Here is a 25,857-nt window from a genome sequence, read left to right on the forward strand (position 1 = left end):
CTTGCTACAAACACAGCTATTAAATCAGCTAAGTATTAACTATGTTGTTTATCTGACAGAACATAGAGGGTGTTTTTCTTTGGGTTTATTTTAGCTATATTATTTCCACTTCTTGTAGGGTCACCTTTTTCAGTCTTCACACTGTCAGACAACTCCACCCTAGTCTAAATGGAAACTTTTATCATCTCTGACTCATACGTGAGGTCGTTTGTGCATGTAGATGTTAAAATGTCCTAAGTAACAAGCTGACACGTTACTTTTGAATTCTTGCATTTTTGCCGTTATGGAATAAAACCAGTTACATTTCATGACCAGTTATATTCTATATTCCTTTCACATTGATGTAACTCTGGCGCCATACATATATATTTTTCTCTATATCGTAGATATATTTTGATTAGATTACTAGGCTTTTGTGGTAGTTACATTTTTAGGAACTACGTTTTCACTCCTTCCTTCTACTAATTCTTAAAGACTGCTGTCCTAAATTTTACAGTTGTTGCTGTCTTACTTAGGTTTTTTTTTTTTTAATAAAAAGAGGTCAAATTCGTAACCTTTTATATCCTGCATTGTTTGTATATTGATGTACTGTTTGTGTATATGTATTTTTGCTTTATTGTATATTTTGATTATATTACTGCATTTTGTAGCATTTTTTTTACTTTGTTTCTTTCTTTTTAAAAAAATAAAATACAATTATTAATGTGCACACTTACTTGAATTTGTTGATAAAGTTGATTCTTAAAGTCTTAAAGTCTTTGCTGTCTTATATGAACTGATACTAGGAAAAAAAATCCTGACTTACTTAAGGAGTTTAACTTCTGTGATGTGCCCACGGCCTAAGGCATAATCATTTTAGCAGATACAGCAGATTTTGTATGTAGGTAGTTTATATGTAGGTTGTGACGTTTGTGGTACTGTAGGCTGGTAAAAAGTACAAAAATTCATTGTAGCAATTTTGAAAGTTATTCAACTATCCTGCTAATTAAAATTAATAATATAACCCTTCATTATTTATTATTACTAGGGATGAAAAAGAAGAGACATAAAAAAACGATCACCGGTGGAAAAGTAGACCCTGAATCCTCTCCTAGATGAAATCACGAAGGAAGAAACGTCCTTTAAATCTTAAATGATGACATGTGGAGTTAAATTAATATTACACTAACAAATTTTGATAAAAACCCAAAGTATGCTGTCCAAGAATTACTTCCAACTTTCACCCGGTGAGAGTAAACAGAAAGCTCGAGATTAATCCTCCCACTTCCGGACGGTCAGTTTATTGTCTCCATGACTACAGTGTCAAAACGACGTCGTTGAAGGGGCCGTCCGCATGTAAAATTAGCTGTAAAAATACTCAATTGTTTGACTAAATACAGAAAATGTGCGCATCTGTGACTAACACGTTTACCAAGCAGAATTATGCTGGTACAGCTGTTTTGCATGAACGGGCTTATGACTACTTGTACGGTGAGTAAGCTTTGAACTAACTAGCACAGCTAACGAACACACCAATGAGCACGGCTAATAGCTGAACTTAGCTGCTTCGGTTGCCATCACCTGAACTGTTCCTCCACAGATCCGGTTCACACAGTGTCATCGGAGGCAGACCACACCAAGGCCAGTTTCAAGGCCTTTGCGTCCAGGTCTCGAATAGTAAGTCGTATCTATACTTTATTTCAAATTTATTACATTTTAAATAAAAGATAAGTTGATTTAAAATGCTGTCATTATTATATTATATTATAGTTTATTTTTATTTTAATTTAAACCTGTAGTATACAGAGCATTTATCTTGTATTGTAATAATGTATATTTTCTTCCACCTTTTGAATATAATATAGAGGGGCTTTTTTTGTCTCTTTTGTTTAACTAAAAATTAAATGTGAAATGCACTCTTTAACATTGTTTCCGTCTTCTTCGCTCAGAGGAGAATACCAGAGTTTGCATCCATGTTTAGTGACAACCCACGCTATACTGTTAAAGTAGACCCTGCAGTCCCGCAGCCGGCCTTTACTGATCTTCAGTGGCGAGGCCACACAGAACAGCGCAAAGAGGCCCTGCAGCAGCTGGCTGGGTAACACAACATGCACATGAAGCCTTAGTTACTAAGTTGCTTCATTTTAAGATGTAGTCTTTCTCTCATTACAGACAAAATAAATAAAATAAATAAAGTAATGTTTTAATGTCTCTATTATATATTATAAATGATAAAATATGTATATATTACATCTTGATTATCTTCTTGACAGGATTTCTCCAAACACTCAAACATGGCTGAAAACCAAGGAGTGCCGTGTAACCGGAGCAGATTTCTGCAAATACTTTAAACGGTTTGACTAGCCAGTTGAGAATCTGATTGTTTGTTCTGTTTTTCCTAACACAACAAACTAAAGATAACTGCCATACTGCCCCACTTATGTAGATGTCAATATAGTCTATGACATAGTATTTCACTTTGTTCCCTTTAGCCCTCTCATTCCCTTTGGGCAGCAGATACCTCCTAGTGTGATTTATGCTTTGCCGAGGTGAGGTTCTTTGCATTACTTTGTTGTGCAGCTGTTTCTGCTGTGCTATTTTTTCTGGAAGTATGTCTGTTTTTTGTGTCACCTTAGAGAAGACTTTATAACATCTGATGCTGAGCAAAAACCCACCCACTTCACTGTTGGGGTCCAGACAGACTACAGGGAAAGTGAAACACAGACAGACCCATACAGCCCCGAGTATGTGATTCAGCCCGGGACTACTCCCTCAGAGCTCCTGCAGATGGCAGCTTTGACTTGGGGTATAGGCATGTTTATTGTGTTCTTTATCTGTTATATGAACCGTGATGGTACACTCATAAGCAACTTTATTAGATCTTGGCAGTATAATTATCTTGCTCTCTTCTCTCCATCCTATTTTTTTTTTTTTTTTTTACTTACTAAACATAATTTATAATGCATCTGTGCTGGCTAACCTGTGCATAAGAAACTCACTGAGAAACAAATTGTTGCAAAAACAAATAGTTAACATCAACAGGTTCATCATCCACAAGTCACAGTTAGTACAGGAAGAAAGTACAAGTAAAATACATACAACCCACGCTGATCTTGAGTGGGAGGGATAACTGAAACTCCACTTTCTATTAGTGTAAAGACGTTTAACTGCACATTAGATCACTGAAATATCTTAATATAAGATGAAGAAGTTCAATTTCAACAGCATGTCTCAGTTTTTCTAAATGATAAATGTGGAAATTACAGAAAGAAAAATTCTGGAAGCTCACTTCCCACACTGCCCTGTATTTATAAAACAAGATAAAGATTTTGTTCATTGATTAAAATCTATTTTTAAACTAAAATTTATATAGTGGACAGTAAAAAAAGAAACATTTCTGTCATTTAATTGTTAATTTGATAGATTACTTGGTTACTTGATTACTTAGGTGTACATGAATGAAAATACCCTTAAAAGTCCCAAAATTGATGCACTCCTTCATATTTTCCAAAGCGGGCTGGATTGGATCTTTGCCAGGCCAATATCGGCCCCCGGGCCTTATATTTGACACCCCTATCATAAGGCAAATGCATAAATAAAGTTGAGCTTTGCTTCACAAGATAGAACCATGCCTTAAACATATTCGTGGAACCTTTTGCAGTCTGTCTGCTTTACCATAACACTGCTAACATTTGTCACTGCACAATTGATCAATATGCCTATAAGTGACTATATCATATTTTTAAACTGAGAAATTTTTATTGTCTCAGTTCTCAAGTTTGTGCCTTGGGTCCAGAGTGCCTTATCCCCACAAATTCCCCCGACAAATGTAATTGGTGCAGTTTGTTTGTCTGTCTGCTGTAAATGTTTGTTATCAAGCATCCACAGTTCATCACTGCTAGTGCCCAAGGTCAAAGCTGAGCTTGGAAAAAAATTAAAGAAGCCGTATCTAGTAATATATCATGTAAAAGGGTTTGGAGAGAACTGTACAATGCACTTCTTCATTTTTCAATACGATGGCCTACGACATCACAACTAGTTTCACAAGATCTCACACTGCATGAATATATCTTAAATCTTAAGACATTTCTGCTACAATCATATGGGTAAAGATAATAAAATACACAAGTTTTGCATATAATGCTTCAAGGTCAAAGGTCAGGGTCACATAAATTGGGTCATAAACATGCTCTTTAAAACATTATTTTTTCATTACATTATATGACTTCCCAATGTCACAAAAAGATGAACGTCCTACACTAGATTTCCATATTAACAATATTGACATCAGCATAAAGTATCAGTGTTAGTATAGCCCAGGGGTCGGCAACCTGTGGCTCCGGAGCCGCATGCGGCTCTTTTGTCCTTATACTGCGGCTCCGGGTGGTTTGGGAAAATAAATTAGAAGTATTTAGCTGAAGTGCATTTTATTTGTGTTTAGTTCTTTTTTTAACTTGTAGTTCTAAATTGGAAGATTATTGTGATTTTGAAATATGAAAATAAAATTATATCTTATTATTTTTTCATCGCTCAAAATAAGCGTCACACTCGCGGAAGCCGGTATACCCGCCGAAACGCCGTGCATTTATCGAGACTTTCAAACCCAGGTAGGCCAATTATGGATCTTCGGATCCACATTATGTCGGCAGCTGTTCTCCACCGTGAACTATGTTAAAAACAAACACCGCTCACGCCTCACAGATGAAAGCTTACAGTCCTGCGTAAAGATGAAAGCCCCGATTTGCAGACGCTGTGCGCAGAGGTTCGGGACCATAAGTCTTATTGTAAACATATCACAGCAGACCCGACGATGTTTCCATCAACACGCTTTTCAGCATCTCTTTATTGACCACTTTTCACACACGGTTGCTGTACGCATACAGCCGGCTGTAGCTTTTCAGCTCACAGCCCGACAACACAACAGCAGAGAGCACAGACTTTAAGGCGGCGAGGCGTGATTGCGGGTGCCGCTCAGGTGTGTCCGACTCCCCTGCAGCGGCGCTGCAGACCACGCCCCGCCACACACATTAACCTGGTAAAATACATATTTAGGCAGAATTTTGCAAATATCTTTTTTTTTTTTTTTTTTAGCAGCATAGTGCTTTTTTTCCAATTACTTTTTAAAAGTCAGGCCAAGGCTTCAAAAGCCCAAAGGTGATATAAGGGTGGCGGATCACAACAGTTTTTGTTTGCTACATGGATCATTTTAGTTCAGTTGGGTGTTTTTCCTTTTGTTATATTTCTTTAAGAGTTCAAAATGTGTTAATTACATAAATAAAATGTAATTTTCTCTGTAGCACTTCATGGATTTCATAAGCAACACACCTTAGTTGCTCTGTGGATTCTTTTAAAAAGCAGTTAAAAACTTTTCTGTTCAAACAAGCCTTTTGTTGATCTACGTATTTTATATTCTTTACATTATTTACATTTGATCTTTTACATTGTGTATAATGTCTATTGATTGTATTGTTTATTTTAATATTTGTGTACAGCACTTTGTGACTGCCTGTCTGTGAAAAGCGCTTAATAAATAAACTTTACTTACTTACTTTAGTTGTTTACACAAAGCATAAAGGTAAAAAAAACAATATCCATCCATCCATCCATCCATCTTCATCCGCTTTATCCGAGGCCGGGTCGCGGGGGCAGCAGCCTAAGCAAAGAGGCCCAGACCTCCCTCTCCCCAGCCACCTCCTCCAGCTTATCCGGGGGAATACCAAGGCGTTCCCAGGCCAGCCGAGAGATATAATCTCTCCAGCGTGTCCTGGGTCTGCCCCGGGGCCTCCTCCCGGTGGGACATGCCTGGAACACCTCACCCAGGAGGCGCCCAGGGGGCATCCTTGTCAGATGCCCGAACCACCTCAGCTGGCTCCTTTCGATGTGGAGCAGCAGCTGCTCTACTCTGAGCCCCTCCCGGATGGCCGAACTTCTCACCCTATCTCTAAGGGAGAGGCCAGCCACCCTTCGGAGGAAGCTCATTTCTGCCGCTTGTATCCGCGATCTCGTTCTTTCGGTCACTACCCACAGCTCGTGGCCATAGGTGAGGGTAGGGACGTAGATCGACCGGTAAATTGAGAGCTTCGCTTTTACACTCAGCTCCCTCTTCACCACGACGGTGAAGAGGGAGCAATATATACAGTGTTATCTTCATTTTAGATTTCAAAAAGTATTTGCGGCTCCCAGTGTTTTCTTTTGCGTGGAAACCGGGTCCAAGTGGGTCTTTGGGTGTAAAAGGTTGCTGACCCCTGGTATAGCCCTTGCCATGTTGGGGACGTTGCACTCTCTGACTCCTCTTATTCTTAAATTGTTGCTCGGACTGTTTATATAACCTGTCACGTTACTGATTAGCTCAGTTGTGTGATGGTACTAAAGGGATTTTTTAAATAATTTAAATCTTTTTTAAGTGTGTTAGTTGTCCCAGCTATTTTAAAATGTTTTTCTAGTATCAAGTTATAAAGTAAGATACTTTTTTAAGTATGAAGTGTCTCAGTGTCAATGCTTGATATTTTATCTTTTACTACACTTAGCACAAATAGTACAAGTAGTTTGGTTGATTATTTCTTAGTTGTGGCAGTGCTTCATGGCAATACCTCTTACACAGTTAAAGCCTGTTTATTTCCCTTAAATGTTGCCACGTTTGTAAGGAAAATGGATTTCTAGGTTAAGTAGCAGATTTGACTATGTGGGTTGCTCGCTTGAAAAACTTTCCAAATTGACTCTGCCTATGGCGAGCAGCTTATTCTGCTACTGACTCAGTAGCACATGAGAAAATGTGTCTGTGTGGGCTCTCAGGTCATGGTACTCCAAGGAGCTTGAAAGGAAAGCGACTAGACATCTTTCATGAAGACGTTTCACCTCTCATCCAAGAGGCTTCTTCAGTTCTAAAACTAAAAGGTTTCGTATTGTGTCACTTTGTACGTTCCTCACAATTTCCCATCATTACCCCCTCCCCTTCGCTGCACCCCTGCACTGTTCTGTTTTTAATGGCCCCCGTATGGCCACCCTTATGAAAAAATTCTTGAGGTGCCCCTGGTCACAGGTACTGAAAGCCTAGTGGGGATTGTCCCTTAAGAGCATAATGTGTGTTATCACATGAGCCCGAGGTGTGATAAAAGGCATGTGATGTTACCCCCAGAGGTTTCTGATGAAAACACCGTAAGAACTTGTCTCACCCTATCATGTGACCTATTGAGGTCAGCTGACGCAATATATGAGTGGGGGTTGAGGCGTCTGGGAAGCCACTCCCTCTGTTCAATGATGGTTGTTCACAGTAGATGGCCTCTTTTACTCCTCTTTCAAACAATCTATGTTCTCAGTCCAAAATGTGAATATTGGCATCCTTGAAAGAGTGACCTTTACCTTTTAGGTGCAGATGTACAGCCCAGTGTTGTCCTTTCGAGGTGGCTCTTCTATGTTGTTTCTTGCTTTTATTTATTGAGTAGCTTCCTAAGAACAGCTTTAACTTTTTTTTGTCATTTCCTGCATCTTTGGCACTAGAAGAAGCCGCCCAAACACATGAGATATCATGAGATATCATTGGAAAGACCAGGATGTCCTCTACTGAGCACATGAGGACTTCGTAGGGTAGCTCAAATTAAATGGTAAATGGCCTGTATTTATATAGCGCTTTTCTAGTCCCTAAGGACCCCAAAGCGCTTTACATATCCAGTCATCCACCCATTCACGCACACATTCACACACTGGTGATGGTAAGCTACATTGTAGCCACAGCCACCCTGGGGCGCACTGACAGAGGCGAGGCTGCCGGACACTGGCGCCACCAGGCCCTCTGACCACCATCAGTAGGCAACGGGTGAAGTGTCTTGCCCAAGGACACAACGACCGAGGCTGTCCAAGCTGGGGCTCGAACCGGCAACCTTCCGATTACAAGGCGAACTCCCAACTCTTGAGCCACGATCGCCCCAAATTAGTCAAAAGACACAGACCACAAACAAATGTCGTGACAGAGAACATAAATGAATAGGGTGGGTCTCAGGAGACTAGAGGTCCACCTGTTCCTCACTGCATTGCACAGCATACACTTTATTGCTTAGCTTGTGTTTACGAGTTTTGTCCTTGGGATGAACCAGTTTTTGTCTGAGGGTGTGTCTGGGTTTGCAGTTCACTGGGATGTCATGCTTGGAGAAGATTCTTCTTTGTTACAAAAAATGCAAATTTTCCTTACTTTTGCGTCAAGTTTATTTTTAGGCAAATATGGGCTATGATTGCAATCTGTATATATTTACATTTTAAGCTGTGTTGCTTTTTTGTGACAGGGTTGCATACGGTAATTAGTTTTTTTTCTGAATGAAAATTCCTCAGGTCACGGTCTGCCTGCAGGCCTTGCAGAAGTGGAAATGATACAGCGTGCCCGTGCCAAGCGAGCTTGGGAGGCCAGTCTTCCTCCACTGAGTGACCTGAGCCAGCTCGACAAGAGGAGGCATTTAATGGAAGAGATGGAGGCCAAAGAGTGGGCTTTCAGAGAAGGCGAAATCGAGAAGTGAGTGATAGTGCACCTGAAATGCTAATCTAACTGGAAAACACACTAATAGGGATGCAACCTACTGCTTAAAGTGATGGTGATGCACTGTTTGGCACAGATTTAAACTTCATCATGTATTGATTGCTTCACACCTTCATTGTTTCAGTTCACTCCTGTCACTCTGATAAGGAGCAGTTGTGTTTTGTGTTTTTATCGTACATTTTCTCTGCTAGGTTGCAAGAGGCTCGTTTAGAGGTGCTAAAGGACCTTCTGAGGCAGAGAGATGAGGCTCAGAAAGATGTCACAAATGACAGACTGAACCAGATATATTCTAAGCACCAGGAAGACAGGGAGACCAAGCTAAACAAAATACACGCTGACTACAACAGGTGTAAGACGTCCAGCCCTCTAATGTTAAGTATATTATTTAATATCTAGTCTCACTCCTTGGCAACTGCCTCTGTTTTTCTTTTCTTATTTTTGTCTGCAGCACTGAGAAAATTAGAAGCTAAGAGGAAAAATGTGGAGGGGAAGCTAGAACGGTGCGTCATAGCCTCTCAGACGTATGTCCCCAGGATCCGCATTGGCATTTTTCCCAACAGGAACATCAACAGCATGCTGTCAACAAGACGCTACTTAGACACATATGAAGGTTTGAATCTGAATGCTGTTGCAGAAGTAAAAATTTTGTATGTAATTTCCAGTATAACACACACAGATAATTTCATAAATTCATTGTTAAGATCATTTTTAATTCTTTGTTAGGTTTAGAAGAACTAGAGGCGCAACTCAGTGCTTCAGTACTGAAGTCAAAGAGAGAAAGAACAAAACCCAAAGTCTCCGAGGATGTGATGAAGCCTCCTGAGAGCAGAGCTGTGCAGTTGCTGAAGAAATACAAGGTAAGGCAGAACAGAAAATATAGATGTTCATTAAAGTGGATCTACGTTGCTCAGGTCCAATGCAATATTTATTACTACTGGAGTAGTTTTGAATAATTGACAGTTTAAAATAACTCTTACTTATCATAAGCTGGGCTCTGGCGATTCACCCACTGAAACAAGCTGAAGTCAACACTTCTGATTGGCTATCTCATGGAGACACAAGGTTTGAACTGCAGGTCAATGGTGCTTCTGTGCACCTGTTATGACCACAGTAAAGATCTCTGCTCTCATTAACATCAGGCAGAGCCAAGAGCAGAAGAAATTGTGAGAGACCAGGCAGGAATCTGAAGCCTGAGCTTTTGGCTCATGTATATACAGCAACGTCATTATTTGACATTTTAGCCATTTTGTTTGATGCAAGATCCACTTGAAGTATATCTTTGAAGTTTTAGATACATACATACTGGCACTTCTGGCTCCACAGAATCTGAAGCAGAAGCAGGATGACCACGCATCTTTGAGGACTTTACGTTTTCTTCTCAGAAAGGAGACGCCTGTTCCTCATCCTGTCACTCCCACAGTGGAAACACCACCTGAGGTCAGTTAATTATTCTGACTGTTACTGAGACTTCCTTTGTAAATATTACATTTATTGTATTAATATTTCTCTATTTTTTAGGGGGAAGAAGAGAAAGAACTTGCTGTAATCTTCTTGCAGAAACTATTGCGAGGACGAAGGATCCAGTATGAGGTCCACCTGTGTTTCATTCCTACATAAATGTTTCAGTCTTGCTCAGTTTTTGAGCACTTATCTTTTTACTTTTATCTCTGCTGTTCTAAAGATGTTTAAGGGCAAGGAGAAACATCAGGATCTCATCCAGGAACTGAGGACTGTCCATGCCCTGAAGAGGGAAGAGCAGGAGCTACAGAAGGCAGACAAAGAGCACGTCATGATGCTGAATAAACAAAGAGACAAACGCAGACTTGAGGTGAAACACACGGACCTGACCACGTGGACAAAAATGTACTAAATCCAAACAACCTTTATACCCGTTCTCTCCATCTTTTCAGATTTTTCAACAGGAAGCGCATCAAGCCGGAGTAGTAGGAGCGGAACTAGAACAAGTGTTTGACACATTGTCCAAGGAGCTGATTCGTCTCCAGGATGAGCGAAGGATCCACGCCTTTACACTGCTGGCTGAGAGAGACCGTCGGATGCAAGAGGCCGAGGAGAGCGGAAGGAGGCAGGTAGAGGAGCGAAGACGCAAAGAGGAAGACGAGATCTTCAGAGAAGTATGTGCACATGTCATTGTTCTGTTGTAAAAGGGTAACAGAGATCAGTAACAATGAGGTAACAAAGCATTTGCAGTCAGAGCACCAACTCTTTGGAACAAGCTGAGTCACTGAGCTCTAAATCGCTTATTAAAACGTACTTATTTTTCTATTTTTTTTGTCAATTATTGTACTTATTATTACCATTTTAAGGTGTGTGAGTTTGTGGGTTCCCTTCACTTCTTGTCACAGGTGGTACAGGTACATCAGGAGACTGTGGACATGTATTTAGAAGACATCATCTTGGGGACCATTGAGCACATAGCCGACCAGCAGGCGCGGGAGGAGATCCACAAGAGAGCAAAGGAGGTCAACGACATCGCATATGCCATTGAGGAAAGGTAACAAGCACCTTCGAATATCTGTCGCTGCTTGGTGTTAAGGAATTGTAACACTAACAAACATCACTTTTGTGTGCGAGTAGCCGGGATAATCTTCAGTCGGAGGAGATTGTGTCTGAGCTGGTGTACAGCTTCCTTATCCCGGAGGTAAAGAAGATCGGTGTCAGGGAAAGAGGTTTGTAGCAAGAATTAGAAACACACGAAAATGCATTAAATGACTTACTAGTAAAAGATAAATGCCCTTGTTTTTAAAATAGAAATTAAAATGACTTATTGGAGTGTTGATGGAGTGATTAAGTTAAAGGTAAATCCTTTCCTAATTTTTTCTGACCTTGCATTTTCAGTGCACCAGAAGCAGCATAGACACTTACAGGCAGCTCGGAACATCATTCAAGGGACTTCAAATGCTCCTGAGCTCCTGAACAGTACTCTGGAAGCGTCAAAATTTACCTGTCCTGGTATAAAAGCGTCCTGTCAAGTCCTGGAAGAGACAATGAGCCAGCCGCTGCAGGGGAAGGAAGCAGAGCAGCACGATGCTCAAACTGAGTAAAAGAGAGGACTAGAATATTAAAAGTGTTCTGCATTGCAATCTATAATGTCTAAAAGTTGTTGTGATATTATTAAAGTGATGGTTTAATAATCATTCTGGGTTGTTGTTTTTTTTTTACTCTAAGCAGTAATTAATTTAATTTAATTTGACATGAAATGTTTGAAGAAGTCTTTCTGCTTTTACTCCACCACGTTTTGGGAACAAATGTTGTGTTTTATGCAGTAGATGATGTATTTGAACCCTTTGAAGCATAGGCATGAATTAATTGCCAGAAATTATATATTTTATTTATTTATTTTGAAAAAGGGGATTATTGAACCTTGTGATGAATTAAAAAAAAATCTTTATTATTGTAGGTGTTTTAATTTATGTCATATTTGCTACATCTGTTTTTTAAATTTATTTATATTTAGCTATGTATTTCTTTAAAATGCATTGTGCAATTTATTTCAGTTTTTGAGGGGAAAATCACTCTGATGATGATGAAGCCTCAAAAACTAATTCAAACGTGATAATCCAGTGTTTGTTTTTTGTTTGTTTTTGATTGATTGGATTATTACAGATACCCAGCAACACACAAGCAATTAAAATAATCGCAGCTCAACATTAAATGGTGCCATTTTCCATAATGACTTTTGGTACTTATTATATATTTTGATTTTACAACGTGCAGCATGAAGACTCTTAAACAGGATTATAACTTACATTAAAAGTTCTTTTTTTTCACGTTTCCACAATTATTCAACGAAAAATTATGTTTCATCACTTTTGCAAGAAAATCGTGTCCTTTTTTTCTGTGCTGATTCCATTTCCGATTAAATATTTGGATTCGTCCTGTGTCGCTCCATCCTGGAAACGCCCCTGCGTCCGTGATCCGCGTCTACGAAGTACGACATCAGTAGGCGGTGCTGGATTTTACACAGTTTCTTCGGCTGCAGCCGGTTGTAGTTGTGGCAAACTGCCAGTATTAAACATTAAGCTGGTCGAAAGCTTGCACGACGACCTGTTAACGATTCTCTCCCCTGTTGGTCATGCTCAAAATTCCCCCTGATTAAGCGAAGTGAGGCGGGCACCTGTGGACCACGTACAGCTGTTTTGACATCTGGAATCATCAGGTGAGTGATTTGAATGACCTAAGCCAGACATTTAACCAGGTAAAGGAAGGAAAAGAGTTTACTTTATGACAACCTGTGTGGACCTGTGCACACCTGTTAGACAGGTCAGGCTTCAGTTACAAACCTGCCTGCCTGCAGGGTGGGAGTAAAGTAGGAGCACTCCCAAACAAGCATGTTTTACACGCTGCTTCAGTGGAGTGTGTGGAGTTGTGTATGCTTTAAAGAAACACAACGACTTACGTTAAAGTTGTGATTTCAGTGTGTCAGTAATTCGGAGGGATTTGAGTGTTAAAATTAAAAAGGTTGCATTAAGCATTGTTTACTGGCAGAAAATACCTGAAATGTATGTTGCTAAATCATTAATCAACAGTAGCCTGTGCTTGTTTTTTGTGCAACTTACCGTTTTTCCACTGGAAAGTATTAAAAAAAAAATAAAAAATTGAAGAGTCCACATTGTTCTTTGCACTTGAACATTGTGAGCTGTTCTGTGCACTTCAGAAAATTGCTCTTGCTCTTTGATGAAAATCAAGGTGATCTCCTACTGTGACCATTTAGCCACAATGAATAGGGGGTTGTAATAGACGTAAATGACTCCACAAGGAGCCTTTAGTCATATCCAGGTATGCGTCACTGCTGGAAGCAAATGGTTCAGCCACAGTATTATGGTCATATCCTTTCATTTAAGAGTATCATAGCACAATAACGTAGGATATACAGTGTGTATCCTGTACATTAACTGTGACGTAGTAGTGCTGATAGTAGTTAAACCTAAGCCTGATCTCACAGGGAACCTTTCCATTTCTTACTGAATCAATCTTGCCCAGAACAGATGTGAAGGCAGTGACGCCAGACTAATCTGATTATCTCTCGGGTGAGAATGAGCGAGAAGGCCGCTGGAGTGCAGATCATCAGTGAAGTGCTCGCAAGGCTGAATAAAGAGGATGAGGAGGAGAAGCTGACAGATGATGAGGAGTCCAGAGTGTGTGGTGTCTGTGGAGATCTGGCTAATGGTTACCACTTCAATGCCTTGACCTGTGAAGGCTGCAAGGGCTTCTTCAGGTAAAGCTCTTCAACATTTAATAACATCATGAATCAAGCAATAAATGGCTGTTTAAGGGCTTTTAGAAAACAAATAGTCCAGCTTTTATGTTTGCTGTATCTAGAGTTTCTCTCATGTTTTTAATTATATTTAGAAAAATTTTTGTCATGAAAAGAATCCCTTGTGAATGTGAAATGACAAATTAGTGATCTTCCTTCCGAGGAGCCAGACTTTCTTGTAATCTTTTAAAGTGGTCTTGAGCAATAGTTCTCCAGTCTTCCAGAAGGTCTTCCAAAAATTTTCTTTTGACATTTGCTGCTTTCTCAGTCATTTTCACTCACTCAGTTTTTGTACCTGATGAGCATAAAAGGCTCCTGGTTGAACTCAAACCAGTGTTTTGTCCATACATAACTAATAACTTAGTTCATCTAATAAGAAATATTAGATGAAAATTTGGCATATCTCAGCAGTGTGTCCTTAAGAATTTTCAGTAGAAGTAGAAGACAAAAGAAGAAGTGGCAGGGTTAGAAAAACTCCATCATCTCCAGCAGATGAACAGTTTCTAAAAGTCATGTCCTTGAGAAAGAGGAAAAAATCCAGCAAAGACCTGACACAGAGAGACACAGAGAGATGCATCTGGCCCTTCAGTTCATCCATCTGCTCTTAAGGGAAGAAAACATGCAGAAAAGGTGGAGGTATTCCAAATTACACAAGAACTGGACTAAACATCAGTGGCAACTGGTCTTGAAATTTGTGGCTCAAATCTCTGTTAATAGGTCAGGAGAGAGGTACACAGCAAGTGCAACATATTTACCTTCATACCACAGTCATTAGTAAAACATCCAGTGGTGTTGGGAATCTTGTCAAAATTAATATAATTATGAACACAGAAAAATACCATCAGATTGCTTTTACCATCTGGAAAGCATCTGATTGGCATCCGCTTCATTTTTCAACACAGTGATGCCAAACACACTGTAATGTAATAAAGAGTACAGGCAGTCATTAATACTTTTTTTTTTTTTGGTGGGGTGGGGGATGTTCATGGCATTTAATTGGCTGCTTATATTGTAAATTTTTAATATCATATAAAGTGAAACCACATTTCGGATCTTTTTTTTTCATGCCCAAAAAGTACTTTTTAAGTAGTATTTATAAGTTAATTTGAATTCAGTTCACCTGAATTCAGCACCTCTGTACTTTTAGCACCCTGTCAACCAAATAAACAGACACGCGATCGTGAGGACCGGATATACACACATACACACAAGCACATTCTCTATACTACATTTATACATATACTTGCATCTTGCATAGTATCTATATACATAGATATATACATAGATACAGTGACTATCTTGCTTTCATAGGCTCAAAATGTGAAATAAGCTCGACACCGTCTGCTCTGCAATCTGAAGGCCACCTCAGTTCACTGTGACCTGAGTAACCATGAAGTTGTAGGAGGTTGTAGGATGTTGAATTGTATTCTTTCTGTGGCACATGCAGGTTTCAGAAGACTAGATTGTGACTTGTTGACCTAGTTAGGACTGGTGTAGTTGTGTTCTGAATAAGTTGAACTCTTTTACTAGGACGGCTCACAAACAGGAAATGACAGTGGTCTAGTCTGCTCGTGATAAATGAAAACATGATTTACTCTGAGTCAGAAGCTTGTTATGTTTGAAATGTGTTGTAACTACGTAACAGATATATTAACTTTAACACTAATCACATTTTCAGTTTTCCTCACATTCAGCTGTAAAACGTTTAAAATTATCTGACCTTTTGTTTAAAGAGTTTATACAACGAGAAGCTCAAGATGTCTGTCAGATAGGAAGCTGTGTGTCATCAATGTGTTATCATCATCATCAATCACTGCGAGCCCAAATACTAGAGTTTTGTAGTATTGAAGTTAACCATTTATTTTAATGGCTTTTATTTTGATTTTTAATTGAACATTATTATACTGTTCACCATATATGCTCTCTGAACTGTCTCATTTAGAAGTGTGCTCAGTTTTGTTTATTATTTGACTTCTTTAGGCCAAAGTATTCTTTATATAAACCTCACTTTGCTGCCACCAAAGCTCTCTCTGTCCCTGTTATTCAGATGGGCTGCTGTCGGTGAGCTGAGTGGTCAGATAACATTCAATTTCTGGCATAAAAGGTGGTGTCAGTGTGATATTCTCATCTACTTTGGTTCTTAATTTGACCTTCTCTAATTTCAACACCTTCACAAATTAAATCCACACAGTGCACACAGTACAGACAGTTCATTAGGTACAGGTTGCTAGTACCAGGGTGGTCTCCTTTTGCCTTCAGAACTGATTTATTTCTTGGTGGTATAGATTTAACAAGGTGCCGGAAACATTCCCCAGAGATTTTGGTCAATTTTGACATGATAGCATCACACAGTTACTGCACATCCATGATCTCCCAGACCACCTCATCCCAAAGGTGCTCTATTTTACTGAGAGCTTTTTATTGAGGGCATTTGATTACAGGGAACTTGTTGTCATGTTTAGGAAACCAGGTTGAGATGATTTGAGTTTTATGATATGGTGCATTGTCCTGTTGGAAGCAGCCATCAGAAGATGGGTGCACTGTGGACATGTCAGGCACATTACTCAGGTAGGCTGTCATGTTTAAATGATGCTCAGTTGGTACTAAGGGCCCCAAAGTGTGCCAAGAATATATCTTCCACCCCATTACACCACCACTACCAGCCTAAATGGAGTGGAGATCCATGCATTCATGTTGTTTACACCAAATTCTGACCCTATCAAACAAATGTTGCGGCAGAACTTGAGACTGCACATTTGTTGTGCAATTTCAGTAAACTTGTGCAAATTGTGACTCATTAGATATTTGCATTAACAAGCAGTTAAACCTAAGGCATGAAGCTGTTATTTTGTGAGTGGATGTTTTTCATTTCAGACGTAACATAAAGAGGTCAAACCAGCTCCGTTGTCCATTCCTGAATAAATGTGTTATAACGAAAAACAGCCGCCGGTCTTGTCAAGCCTGCCGCATGCGCAAATGTCAGGCCATTGGCATGTGCAAAGACAGTAAGTAACATCTAAAGGCTTTTATACTTAATGTTTAAGTCACTGTAGGAAGTGTGTGGTATTATAAAAGGTGCACCCATCAGTTTCTAGAATGCTTGTTATCATTTTGCATGTTTACATCATGTCATACAATAAATTGATACACATAATTTTCATGCCTTGAGAAGAAATTATGAATCAGATCAGGTTGTTTTATGCTGACATGCTTGACATAGTAAATGCTTGTATTTTTGTGCTTGTTCAGTGGTCATGTCTGATGAAAAGGTGCAGGAGAGGAGGGTCCAAATCAAGAAGAATAAGATGCTTAACTCCCCAGTGGAGCTTTCATTCCAACAAGAAAAACGTATTCAGGAACTGCTCTTTGGTCACCGCAGCACATTCGACTCAGCATTTTCCCGCTTCAGCAGCTTCAGGGTGTGTGAGTGAATGCATGCAGTTTCAGCTCTTCATCATTGTTACGACCCGGCTCAAAAGCCGCAACATAAAAAAAGGAGACGAATAACAGAGTGTGGGTGAGAAGAGGTTTCATCCTAAAATGGAAAACCAGGTTGGCTAAAATGGCTGGTGCCACCAAGGCAAAGACTAGTGCACTGCCGGAAAGCTTTCCTCAGGTATGCTTTTATCCACACCTGACTAGGTGTGGCCAATTAGCACCAGCTGAAAACACTGAGACGATTAGAAGCTGCAGAGGGACGTAACACCTCCTCCCTTAAAAGGGTTCCTCTAGGACCCTTAAATTTATTAAAAGCCCCTCTGAAGCCTTCAGTTCCTTGACCCACAAACCTGGAATAAAAGTTAAAGCTAACAGAAGCAGTGTTCACGTTATAGTTGGCATCTCTAAGCATGGATGGGCATGAGGATTTGAAGTTGCCACACTGAACAGACAAAAAGTAACATGTGACCAACACAAAGGAGCACAACAGTCACAAACCCAAAATGATTACCTGATCTGCTACAACACAAAACCAAAAGTAGCAACAAATAATCACAACTAAGTGATCTGTTGTCTCCACCACACAAACAGTCACATACAAGTGGCCCTATACCACAACAAGTTACTTTAATCCAAAAAGTTCAGTAAATCAAGCGTACTAGTGACCAACCACAAACTGGAGAGCTATGGCCACACAATGATCACATCAAGGGTGGCTCAGCACCCCACAGTGTTATTGCCATCACCTGGCCAACAACACTCACAAGTGATCCAACAAAATAGCCATATTCCCCACAACACTAAAAGTCACAGCACAAAACACTCACCTCACAAGGATCTCATTAGCATCCATCCACACTGACATATGCACACACAGGGTGTGCACACAATGCCAACTTAAAAACAGCCTACCTGCCTCAGCTACAGACCATAATCAAGAATGGTCTCAAACCTCCTACCAAGTTTGGTGCCACTGATTTACTATGTGCAACTCCCAGCCTAAAACACTAAAAACAACAAAACCCTTACTTTTCCTACCCTAGTCTTCAGTGGTGTACCAGGCTCGAGGCAACTTTAAACGCGAACTCGAGAGCAGGCAGCAGACCAGAGATATAGTCTCCTACCAAACTCTGAAGCGTACCCCCACCCAGGATGGGTGGGGGTACGCCCAATCATCATCTTTGTTTTAACTTGTGTAATTGATCTTTGATTTTTTTCAGCCTATGGACCGAAACATCCTTCCTGTGAATACGCACAAGCAGACGGCAAGCAAGCTCTTTAACCCTCTGACCGAGTGCCCTAGAAACGGCTGCAGCACTGCGAGTAAATCTACCACCGAGCCCACATCATCGCCATCTGCCACCTCATGCTCTTCATCCTCCTCCTGTTTCCACAGTTCCATTAAAAAACAAGAACACCACATACGGAATGACGTCGAAAACAGATGTGTTTTCACTGCTCTTCCGCATGTGGCCGACCTCATGACTTACATGATCCAGAACGTCATTAGCTTTTCCAAAAGTCTCCAAGACTTCCGGTAAATGTGTACATCAACGGATATTTATATTCAGTCGGCACGTTTTCGACACTTGATGTCAAACTGGTGTCTTACAGGTCTCTTACCATGGGAGACCAAATATCTCTGCTGAAGGGAGCCACGTTTGAAATAATGCAGATCCGCTTCAACATGGTGTTCAACTCAAAAACGAGCACATGGGAATGTGGCCATATTACATACTGCATAGATGACGCTGTACGAGGTAAGACTTCTTACAGTTGGATGGATTAGATTAGATTAGATTAGATTAGATTAGATTAGGTGAAGTCAGACTGTCACTTAGAGTGGCCACTTTCCTGAACACTTGTGACAAAGCATCATTTAAAGAGAGATTTAAAAAAAAATTCTGAACAAAGTCAGTCAGTGGGACTTGACCTCCAGACCTGAAAAATGAGACCTATGCACAAGTGGCAAAAACTGCAGTTCCTCTAGGTGCCACTTGAGGCTGGCTCAAAAAGCAAGTCAGTTCCCAGACTCCCACGTTAAAACTGCCAACCAGTTTAGCAAGTTTACAACCTGGTACAAAAAAAAAGTTTTGGCTTCTGTGGATAGTTTCCTGCTTCATGTGTTCTGAGGTGAGAGGTTTTAACCACTCACTCACCTTAATAGTTGAGTTTGTTGAGTTGATTGATACCTGTCCTGGCAGTGATAGGTGTCTGGTAGGCTTGATACTACTTGCAGTAGCTAATTGTGATGTTGTATCATCTGGAGCATTTTTAATAGTTTATCTGACAATTATTATGGCTTGCTGTGTGTTTCAAACCATCCCAGAAGAGAAGAGCATGTCCTGGATAATCCTCCTTTCTGACATGTAAATTAGAAAAGTTGAACTTCATGTTTTATACAATATGGCCTAAAATGAGCAACTGACTCTACACACTCAGGAAAATCCAATGTTAGGCTTATTGCTGAATCTAAATAGGTGTGAATGGTTGTTGCTCTCTGTCTGTTAGCCTTGCGATGTTTGGTGTAACCGTCCACTATTTCATTGGCACCTGGAATAGGCTGCAGCCCCGGGGTGAGCCTGAGTTGGATAAGCATGATGAATGAATGAAGCCTCAAGTGGTCATTAGAGGAACTGCAGTTTAGTTTTTGACACTTGTTTTCTTCATTTGTCTCTACATTTGACGCTGCTTACCAGAGGATAGTGGAGGATTAGGCCTAATTAGCTCCCTAATCATCTGCTGTGTTAGCAATCTCGAGGTGCTTTTTGGTGCTGGCAAAGACTGCAGCGGTGTATGAAAGCTTTTGCTGAAAAAAGTGTGACAATGAGTGGCTGTGCAGTTTAAAATGCTGACGTACTCCAAAGAGTGTGAGAAACTGCAAATGTAGGTGTTTCACTGTGTTTCACTGTTCATAAAGATGGACTTAGTGCTTATAACCAAGTCAATATACAAAAATACAAAATGCATTCAGTAATGGAGACAATTATGGTCTGTTGTTGATTGAATTGGAGTAACTCTGAGGTGTGTGTTGTCTGAGGACTCAAAGTAACGTCCCTGATCACAAATTCTGTACACCTGATTAAATAACATGTAACGTGTACTGAATGACCTTTGCCCCCGCAAAATGTTTTTTCACTTGATGAACACGTTGAGTCGTTATTCTCTGATCTCGCTAGTTTTTTGCTTTTAAACTATATGTAACGTTGCAAACTGTTATTAAACAGGAGTAAAATGAACAAAGAGAAATTTGACGCTCCTAACGTGCATGCACATGTTGCACTTTTATTTTTGAAGCAGTCAGACAACAGTCAGTCAGTAACATGTCCAGTCTGTTATCACTCTTGTCACATGTTCTCACACGGTGGTGTAATATGACTCCTTAAGAAACACTCACTGCAATGCTGTCAAACTGGTTTTTACTTCTTTCGATCCAAAGTGCTTCACAAACGCGCTGTCTGAAGGTTTCCTTTTACTATTAGACAAACAGCTCTTAGGAATAAGGAATTCACACTGAGCACTAGGTGAAAGTTGAGATTACAGGGAATATAGCTCTGTTTAATTTTCAAGGTGCTGACCTGCAGTTTTCACACTGGATAAGGTGTGCAGCTACAAATATCCATCACAAAGGTGTTTGCTCTTCATGCTACTTTACTTGCGAGTTAACTGCTCAGACTGACCTATAAGTAGGTCACACAGAGAACAAACACTAAAAATAGCACTTCCTTGTTTTGTTTTTTTTAAAGGAATGAAAATACACATAAACCATAAATGACATTTGAACTACAGGGGTCTTTGGTATAAATGCTTTTATAAATACTTTGTATTTTGTTTATAATCTGTTAGATATTATTTTTTTGGGACTGGTGCAATCTGTCTGGCAAAGCCAAGTGGAATAACTGTACCTTTATTTCATCCACAACAACAGAAATCAGTATAAAATGATGTCTGACTGATTCCAGTCAACACACCAAGGATATCCCGACTATTCCGCTGGCTTTTAGTTGTCTTTATTGGTGCAAATTCCTTTCACCGTTTCAGTGCTCCTAGGCTAACAGCATGTCAGTTACATTTATAAGCCTTGTGTGTTGGAAAAACTGTAGGGAAGTTGTGGCAAATCACCACCCCTGCTTTTTTTAGAACTTGTGCAAAAATAGTTTTGCAAGAATGTCTGGAAAATCCTGCAGCATGTTCTTGGAGCGCATATCTGACTGGCATACGTGTTTTGTGTATTTGGTGAATATTTACTGTGTAGCTGGTAGTTTTGAGCTCATCGTTCTCCCTGATTTTTTTTTCCTTCCTAATTGTGGATAATTCTGCATGAATGAGCTTTTAGATTGTGGTTTGCCTGTACATGTGTTGCACATTTTCACACATAAATCCCTGCCAGAATCACCTTGATGGTAGCTCACTCGAAAGTGGGAACTAAACATATCCATTTGAATCCGTTTCTTGGAGTGTGGAGAAAAGTGGGAACAGATCAGACCTCAGTGGCCCTCAGACTGTCCTTCCGTATCTGTCCTGCTCCTGACCCGTTTTCCTGTGTTTTCCAGCGGGATTTCAGCCATGTCTGCTGGAGCCTCTGTTCAGATTTCACCACACCCTGCGCACACTGGGCCTACAGGAGGAAGAATACGTTCTCATGCAAGCCATGTCTCTGTTTTCTCCAGGTGATGGTCGTTCTTCAGCAGTTCATCCCAGTCCTTGCTAGGACCAAATCAATAATTAACCAACCCTGTAAATATTTAAACCCTACAAACAGTGTGCATTTGTACCCAGCCCAAAATAAAAATGCATTCTCAGATTTTCCTCAGGGCGAAGTGGCTTCAAATTAAAAGAAATTTGTTTTTTACTTGATTTGCCAGACCGTCCAGGCGTGCAGCAGCACAGCTTGATTGACAAAGTTCATGAAAACTTGGCGCTGACGCTAAAAACCTGGATTGACTGCAGGAGAACAGGTCCAGAGAAACAGTGAGTGAAATGTCAAATTCTCGCCCCTTTCCAGTCAGTGTGAAATGTTTTTACATACTGCAGTTATTGACTTTTCTATTGTATTTCAGCCTGCTGTATCCCAAAGTGATAGCCTGCTTTACAGAGATGAGAACAATGACTGAGGAATACAGCAAACAGATTCTACAGATCCAGGACATCCAGCCTGACACCATCAGTCCTCTCATAATGGAGATGGTCAGTAAAGGCTCCTGTAATGACTTATGAAGAGTGTGCTGTACATGAGCAGCACAAGCACTGTTAATGGGGACGCTTAAATGAAAGTATCCTATTGTTATTTTACATGTGTCGAAAGAGTGAAGACTGGACTCGGGAGACAGACACTATCTCTACTTTTAAGATTAGGCTTAAAACTTTCCTTTTTGCTAAAGCATATAGTTAGGGCTGGACCAGGTGACCCTGAATCCTCCCTTAATTATGCTGCAATAGACGTAGGCTGCCGGGGATTCCCATGATGCATTGAGTTTTTCCTTTCCAGTCACCTTTCTCACTCACTATGTGTTAACAGCAGTGTTGGTCAAGTTACTTGAAAAAAGTAATCAGTAACTAATTACTGATTACTTCCCCAAAAAAGTAATCCCGTTACTTTACTGATTACTTATTTTCAAAAGTAATTAATTACTTAGTTACTTTTTAAAAACACGATTTACAACCTGAATAGGTGATAAAGCGATAGATCTTTCAGCCCAATTCTACTTTTTCTACATAATCCATCATACAAAATGTAATCAAATGGAAAAGTCTCTTTTTTTTAACTTGTTTTATCAGTTTTAATCTTTTAACTTTATGCATCAAGCAAAGATTTAATTATATGCAACATTCTCTGACTTGAATAAATTAGTTTAACATTTAAACCTATTATCTGCACATTCCAGCACATAAAATAAAATATTTTTTGTGTTTACACTCACTCTTTCAAATAGATGCAAGTAAAACACAGCAGAAAATAAATAAAGTCAAAGACTCAGCGGTCCTGTTGCTCTATTTTCACCTGTAAAGCAGGACTGGGGGTAGGCGGAGGTTTACCCTGGTGCAGGTGTGCCGCGGTCAGTTGAAGAATCCGCGAGTTTCTCTGTGAGTTTCCCATTACGTCATAGCGCACTCGGTGCTTGCTTGGAAGTTTAGGGGGTTTTTTTCGCTGTAAAAAGTTTTCTTCCCACGCACGATGGACGCTAATATTTTTGTCACTTTTTATGGAATCAAACTCAAAGTAAGGTCAGTACTTCCACGCTTTAAACGCTGCACGCTCATACTCTCTCCCACAATCGATATGTGATCCATTGTTGATCTGCACACAGCTGTTGTCACTAACGGCGCACTCGCTTACGTCACTGTCGTGAGACATTCTCGCAAAAAATCACGGTTTTAGTAACGCAGTAACGCAGCGTTCCTACGGGAAAGTAACGGTAATCTAATTACCGATTTTGCAATAGTAATCCCTTACTTTACTCGTTACTTGAAAAAAGTAATCAGATTATAGTAACTGCCCATCTCTGGTTAACAGACCTCTCTGCATCGAATCATATTTTATCCTGTCTTCCTTCTCTCACCCCAACCGGTCGCAGCAGATGGCCCCGCCCCTCCCTGAGCCTGGTTCTGCCGGAGGTTTCTTCCTGTTAAAAGGGAGTTTTTCCTTCCCACTGTCGCCAAAGTGCTTGCTCATAGGGGGTCATATGATTGTTGGGTTTTTCTCCGTATCTATTATTGTGCGATCTACTGTACAATATAAAGTGCCTCGAGGCGATTTTTGTTGTGATTATATAAATAAAATTGAATGGAATTGAATTGTCTTAAATATTGACAGGACAAAAATATATAGGTGAGAGGGAGTGAACGAGTGTTGTCAGTGTTGTGACTCCGAAAAAGCTGCTTTTTAAATGTAGAATTTTGTTGTTGGTCTAGTTTTGTGCTTTTGGTGCCTTAATGTTCATTTATTGTAAACCGTGATGAATGAAAAATGCTTGACATGAGCGTTTCTGATGGCATATAAAGACAAACACTGCCCCCCTCTGGCCACACACAGAAAAACAGATTCTCTGTGAGGCTGATCTGCACTGCAAACATCTGGACTGTCCTGAAGTTTTGTTGATCACTTTTGATCTAATGGATTAAATAAACACGCCCCAAGGGAGGAACTTTTTATTTTGTCAGTTCTTTGTCCACCTTAATTTGTGATGGCAGACTCGAGTCTTCTCTTTGCACTAAGGAGAACTTTTTTCATTATGTGACTTTGAGAGTTGAGAGTTTTGTTCTTCAAGATTTCTGTGTACAGTACCCGGCAGTTGTTCCATTTGATTCAGATTAAGCAAAAGGACACAGTTTTTTACTATTTTTCTTTCAAGAACTAAGAACATCCAAAGCGATTTTCAGCTATTGCCTTCAGATCATCATTAAAGGGCAACTTTTAATGGGTTTGGGTTGAACTTGAAACTGGCTCTCTAACTGAAATCCTTGGATTTACCTGGCACAGAATACCTCCACATTTGTTTACTTTTATTTACTATAGACTTTGTGATTCACTGTTGATGCTTCTGTTATCTCTGTGCATCATGTTGTAATAAAGATATTCTTTTTTCAAACACATTTATTTTAAGCCAGTGCATCATTGAACCATTAGCAAGGTTTCAGACCCTTAATATGTAAACATAAATCTGTGTGAATCTATATGATCATATGAGTTTTGCCATGCTGGTTTTGTAATATACACAAAAAGACACTCACTAAACACTTTAACAGATATGTTGGGAAAGTATCAGGCTGGTCATGGTTTGTTCTTCAGAGTTGACCTAATTCTTTGTGGCACAGGCTGAAGTGCTGGAGACTTGATTGACATGACAGCATTACACATCTGGTGACTGCGGAGGCCAATTAGCTACAGTGACTTCATTGTCATGTTCAAAAAAACAGTTCGCAAAGAAAATATCCCTGAAAACTTTACACCACCAACAACCTGAACTGTTGATACAACGCAGGAGGGATCCACGCTTTTAAGTTGTTCACAAAATTTTTTAACCCTACAGTCCGAACACAGCAGCAGAACTTGAGACGTCAGGGCAGATGTGTTTTTCCAGTCCATTTTTGATAAGCCTGTGTAAACTGTAGCCTCAGTTTTCTGTTCTTAGCTGAAAGGAGTGACATCCAGTGTGGTCTTCTGTTGCAAGGTTCGATGCGCGTGCATTCAGAGATGGTCTTATGTATCCTGGTTATATCCACTGGATGTTTTCTCTCGCTCTTAATAATTCTAAGATAAATCTCTGTGAACTCTAGAGATGATTGGGTGGTAGAAATCAGTTTCTGTAATAGTCAGATAATCCAGTCTGGCACCAACAACCACACCACATTCAGAGTCCCCATTTTGCCCCATTCTGATGCTCTGTTTGAAGTTCATCAGGTCTCTCGACCATGTCTACACACCTAAATGCACTGAGCTAGAGCCATGTGATCAGCCGAATACATATTTGCATTAATGATTAGTTGAGCAGGTCTACCTAATAAATTGCCATTTACAATATATAATATGTGTCCCTGCCACTTCAGCAATGTACATACATGTCAGATATATTTAAGCTGCCACTACTTTGGTTTGAATTTTCTTTAACAAAATCGATCCGATGTCTACAAAGTGACGGGA

At 40.0% G+C, this 25,857-nt stretch overlaps 2 protein-coding genes across 3 annotated transcripts; both read left to right on the plus strand.

Annotated features, from left to right (window-relative positions):
* Positions 1 to 1,307: 1,307 nt before the first annotated feature.
* Positions 1,308 to 11,658, plus strand: cfap91 (cilia and flagella associated protein 91). The gene is made up of 17 exons (XM_085384331.1): positions 1,308 to 1,470; positions 1,580 to 1,656; positions 1,929 to 2,077; positions 2,253 to 2,333; positions 2,472 to 2,528; positions 2,616 to 2,785; positions 8,302 to 8,479; positions 8,695 to 8,852; positions 8,952 to 9,113; positions 9,227 to 9,360; positions 9,827 to 9,940; positions 10,022 to 10,093; positions 10,185 to 10,331; positions 10,414 to 10,635; positions 10,867 to 11,015; positions 11,099 to 11,190; positions 11,360 to 11,658. Exons 1-17 carry the CDS (start codon positions 1,383 to 1,385, stop codon positions 11,563 to 11,565), a joined length of 2,256 nt encoding a protein of 751 aa, XP_085240457.1. The 5' UTR covers positions 1,308 to 1,382; the 3' UTR covers positions 11,566 to 11,658.
* A 140-nt stretch (positions 11,659 to 11,798) lies between these two features.
* On the plus strand, positions 11,799 to 24,338 carry nr1i2 (nuclear receptor subfamily 1, group I, member 2). 2 transcript variants are annotated; one of them, XM_085384333.1, is made up of 9 exons: positions 11,799 to 12,680; positions 13,505 to 13,739; positions 16,653 to 16,783; positions 17,028 to 17,197; positions 18,437 to 18,753; positions 18,831 to 18,976; positions 21,770 to 21,886; positions 22,082 to 22,187; positions 22,277 to 24,338. In XM_085384333.1, the coding sequence occupies exons 2-9, from the start codon at positions 13,558 to 13,560 to the stop codon at positions 22,431 to 22,433; spliced, it is 1,326 nt and encodes a 441-aa protein (XP_085240459.1). In that variant the 5' UTR covers positions 11,799 to 12,680; positions 13,505 to 13,557; the 3' UTR covers positions 22,434 to 24,338. The 2 variants fall into 2 exon arrangements, with proteins under 2 accessions (XP_085240459.1, XP_085240458.1); XM_085384332.1 differs by having other exon boundaries at positions 12,416 to 12,680; positions 13,510 to 13,739.
* Positions 24,339 to 25,857: the final 1,519 nt, after the last annotated feature.

The sequence above is a fragment of the Rhamphochromis longiceps genome, linkage group LG16, assembly GCF_057381845.1.
Source record: "Rhamphochromis longiceps isolate RC_006_pf linkage group LG16, R_longiceps_female_GT1.1, whole genome shotgun sequence".
In the NCBI taxonomy this organism is placed as follows: Eukaryota; Metazoa; Chordata; class Actinopteri; order Cichliformes; family Cichlidae; genus Rhamphochromis; species Rhamphochromis longiceps.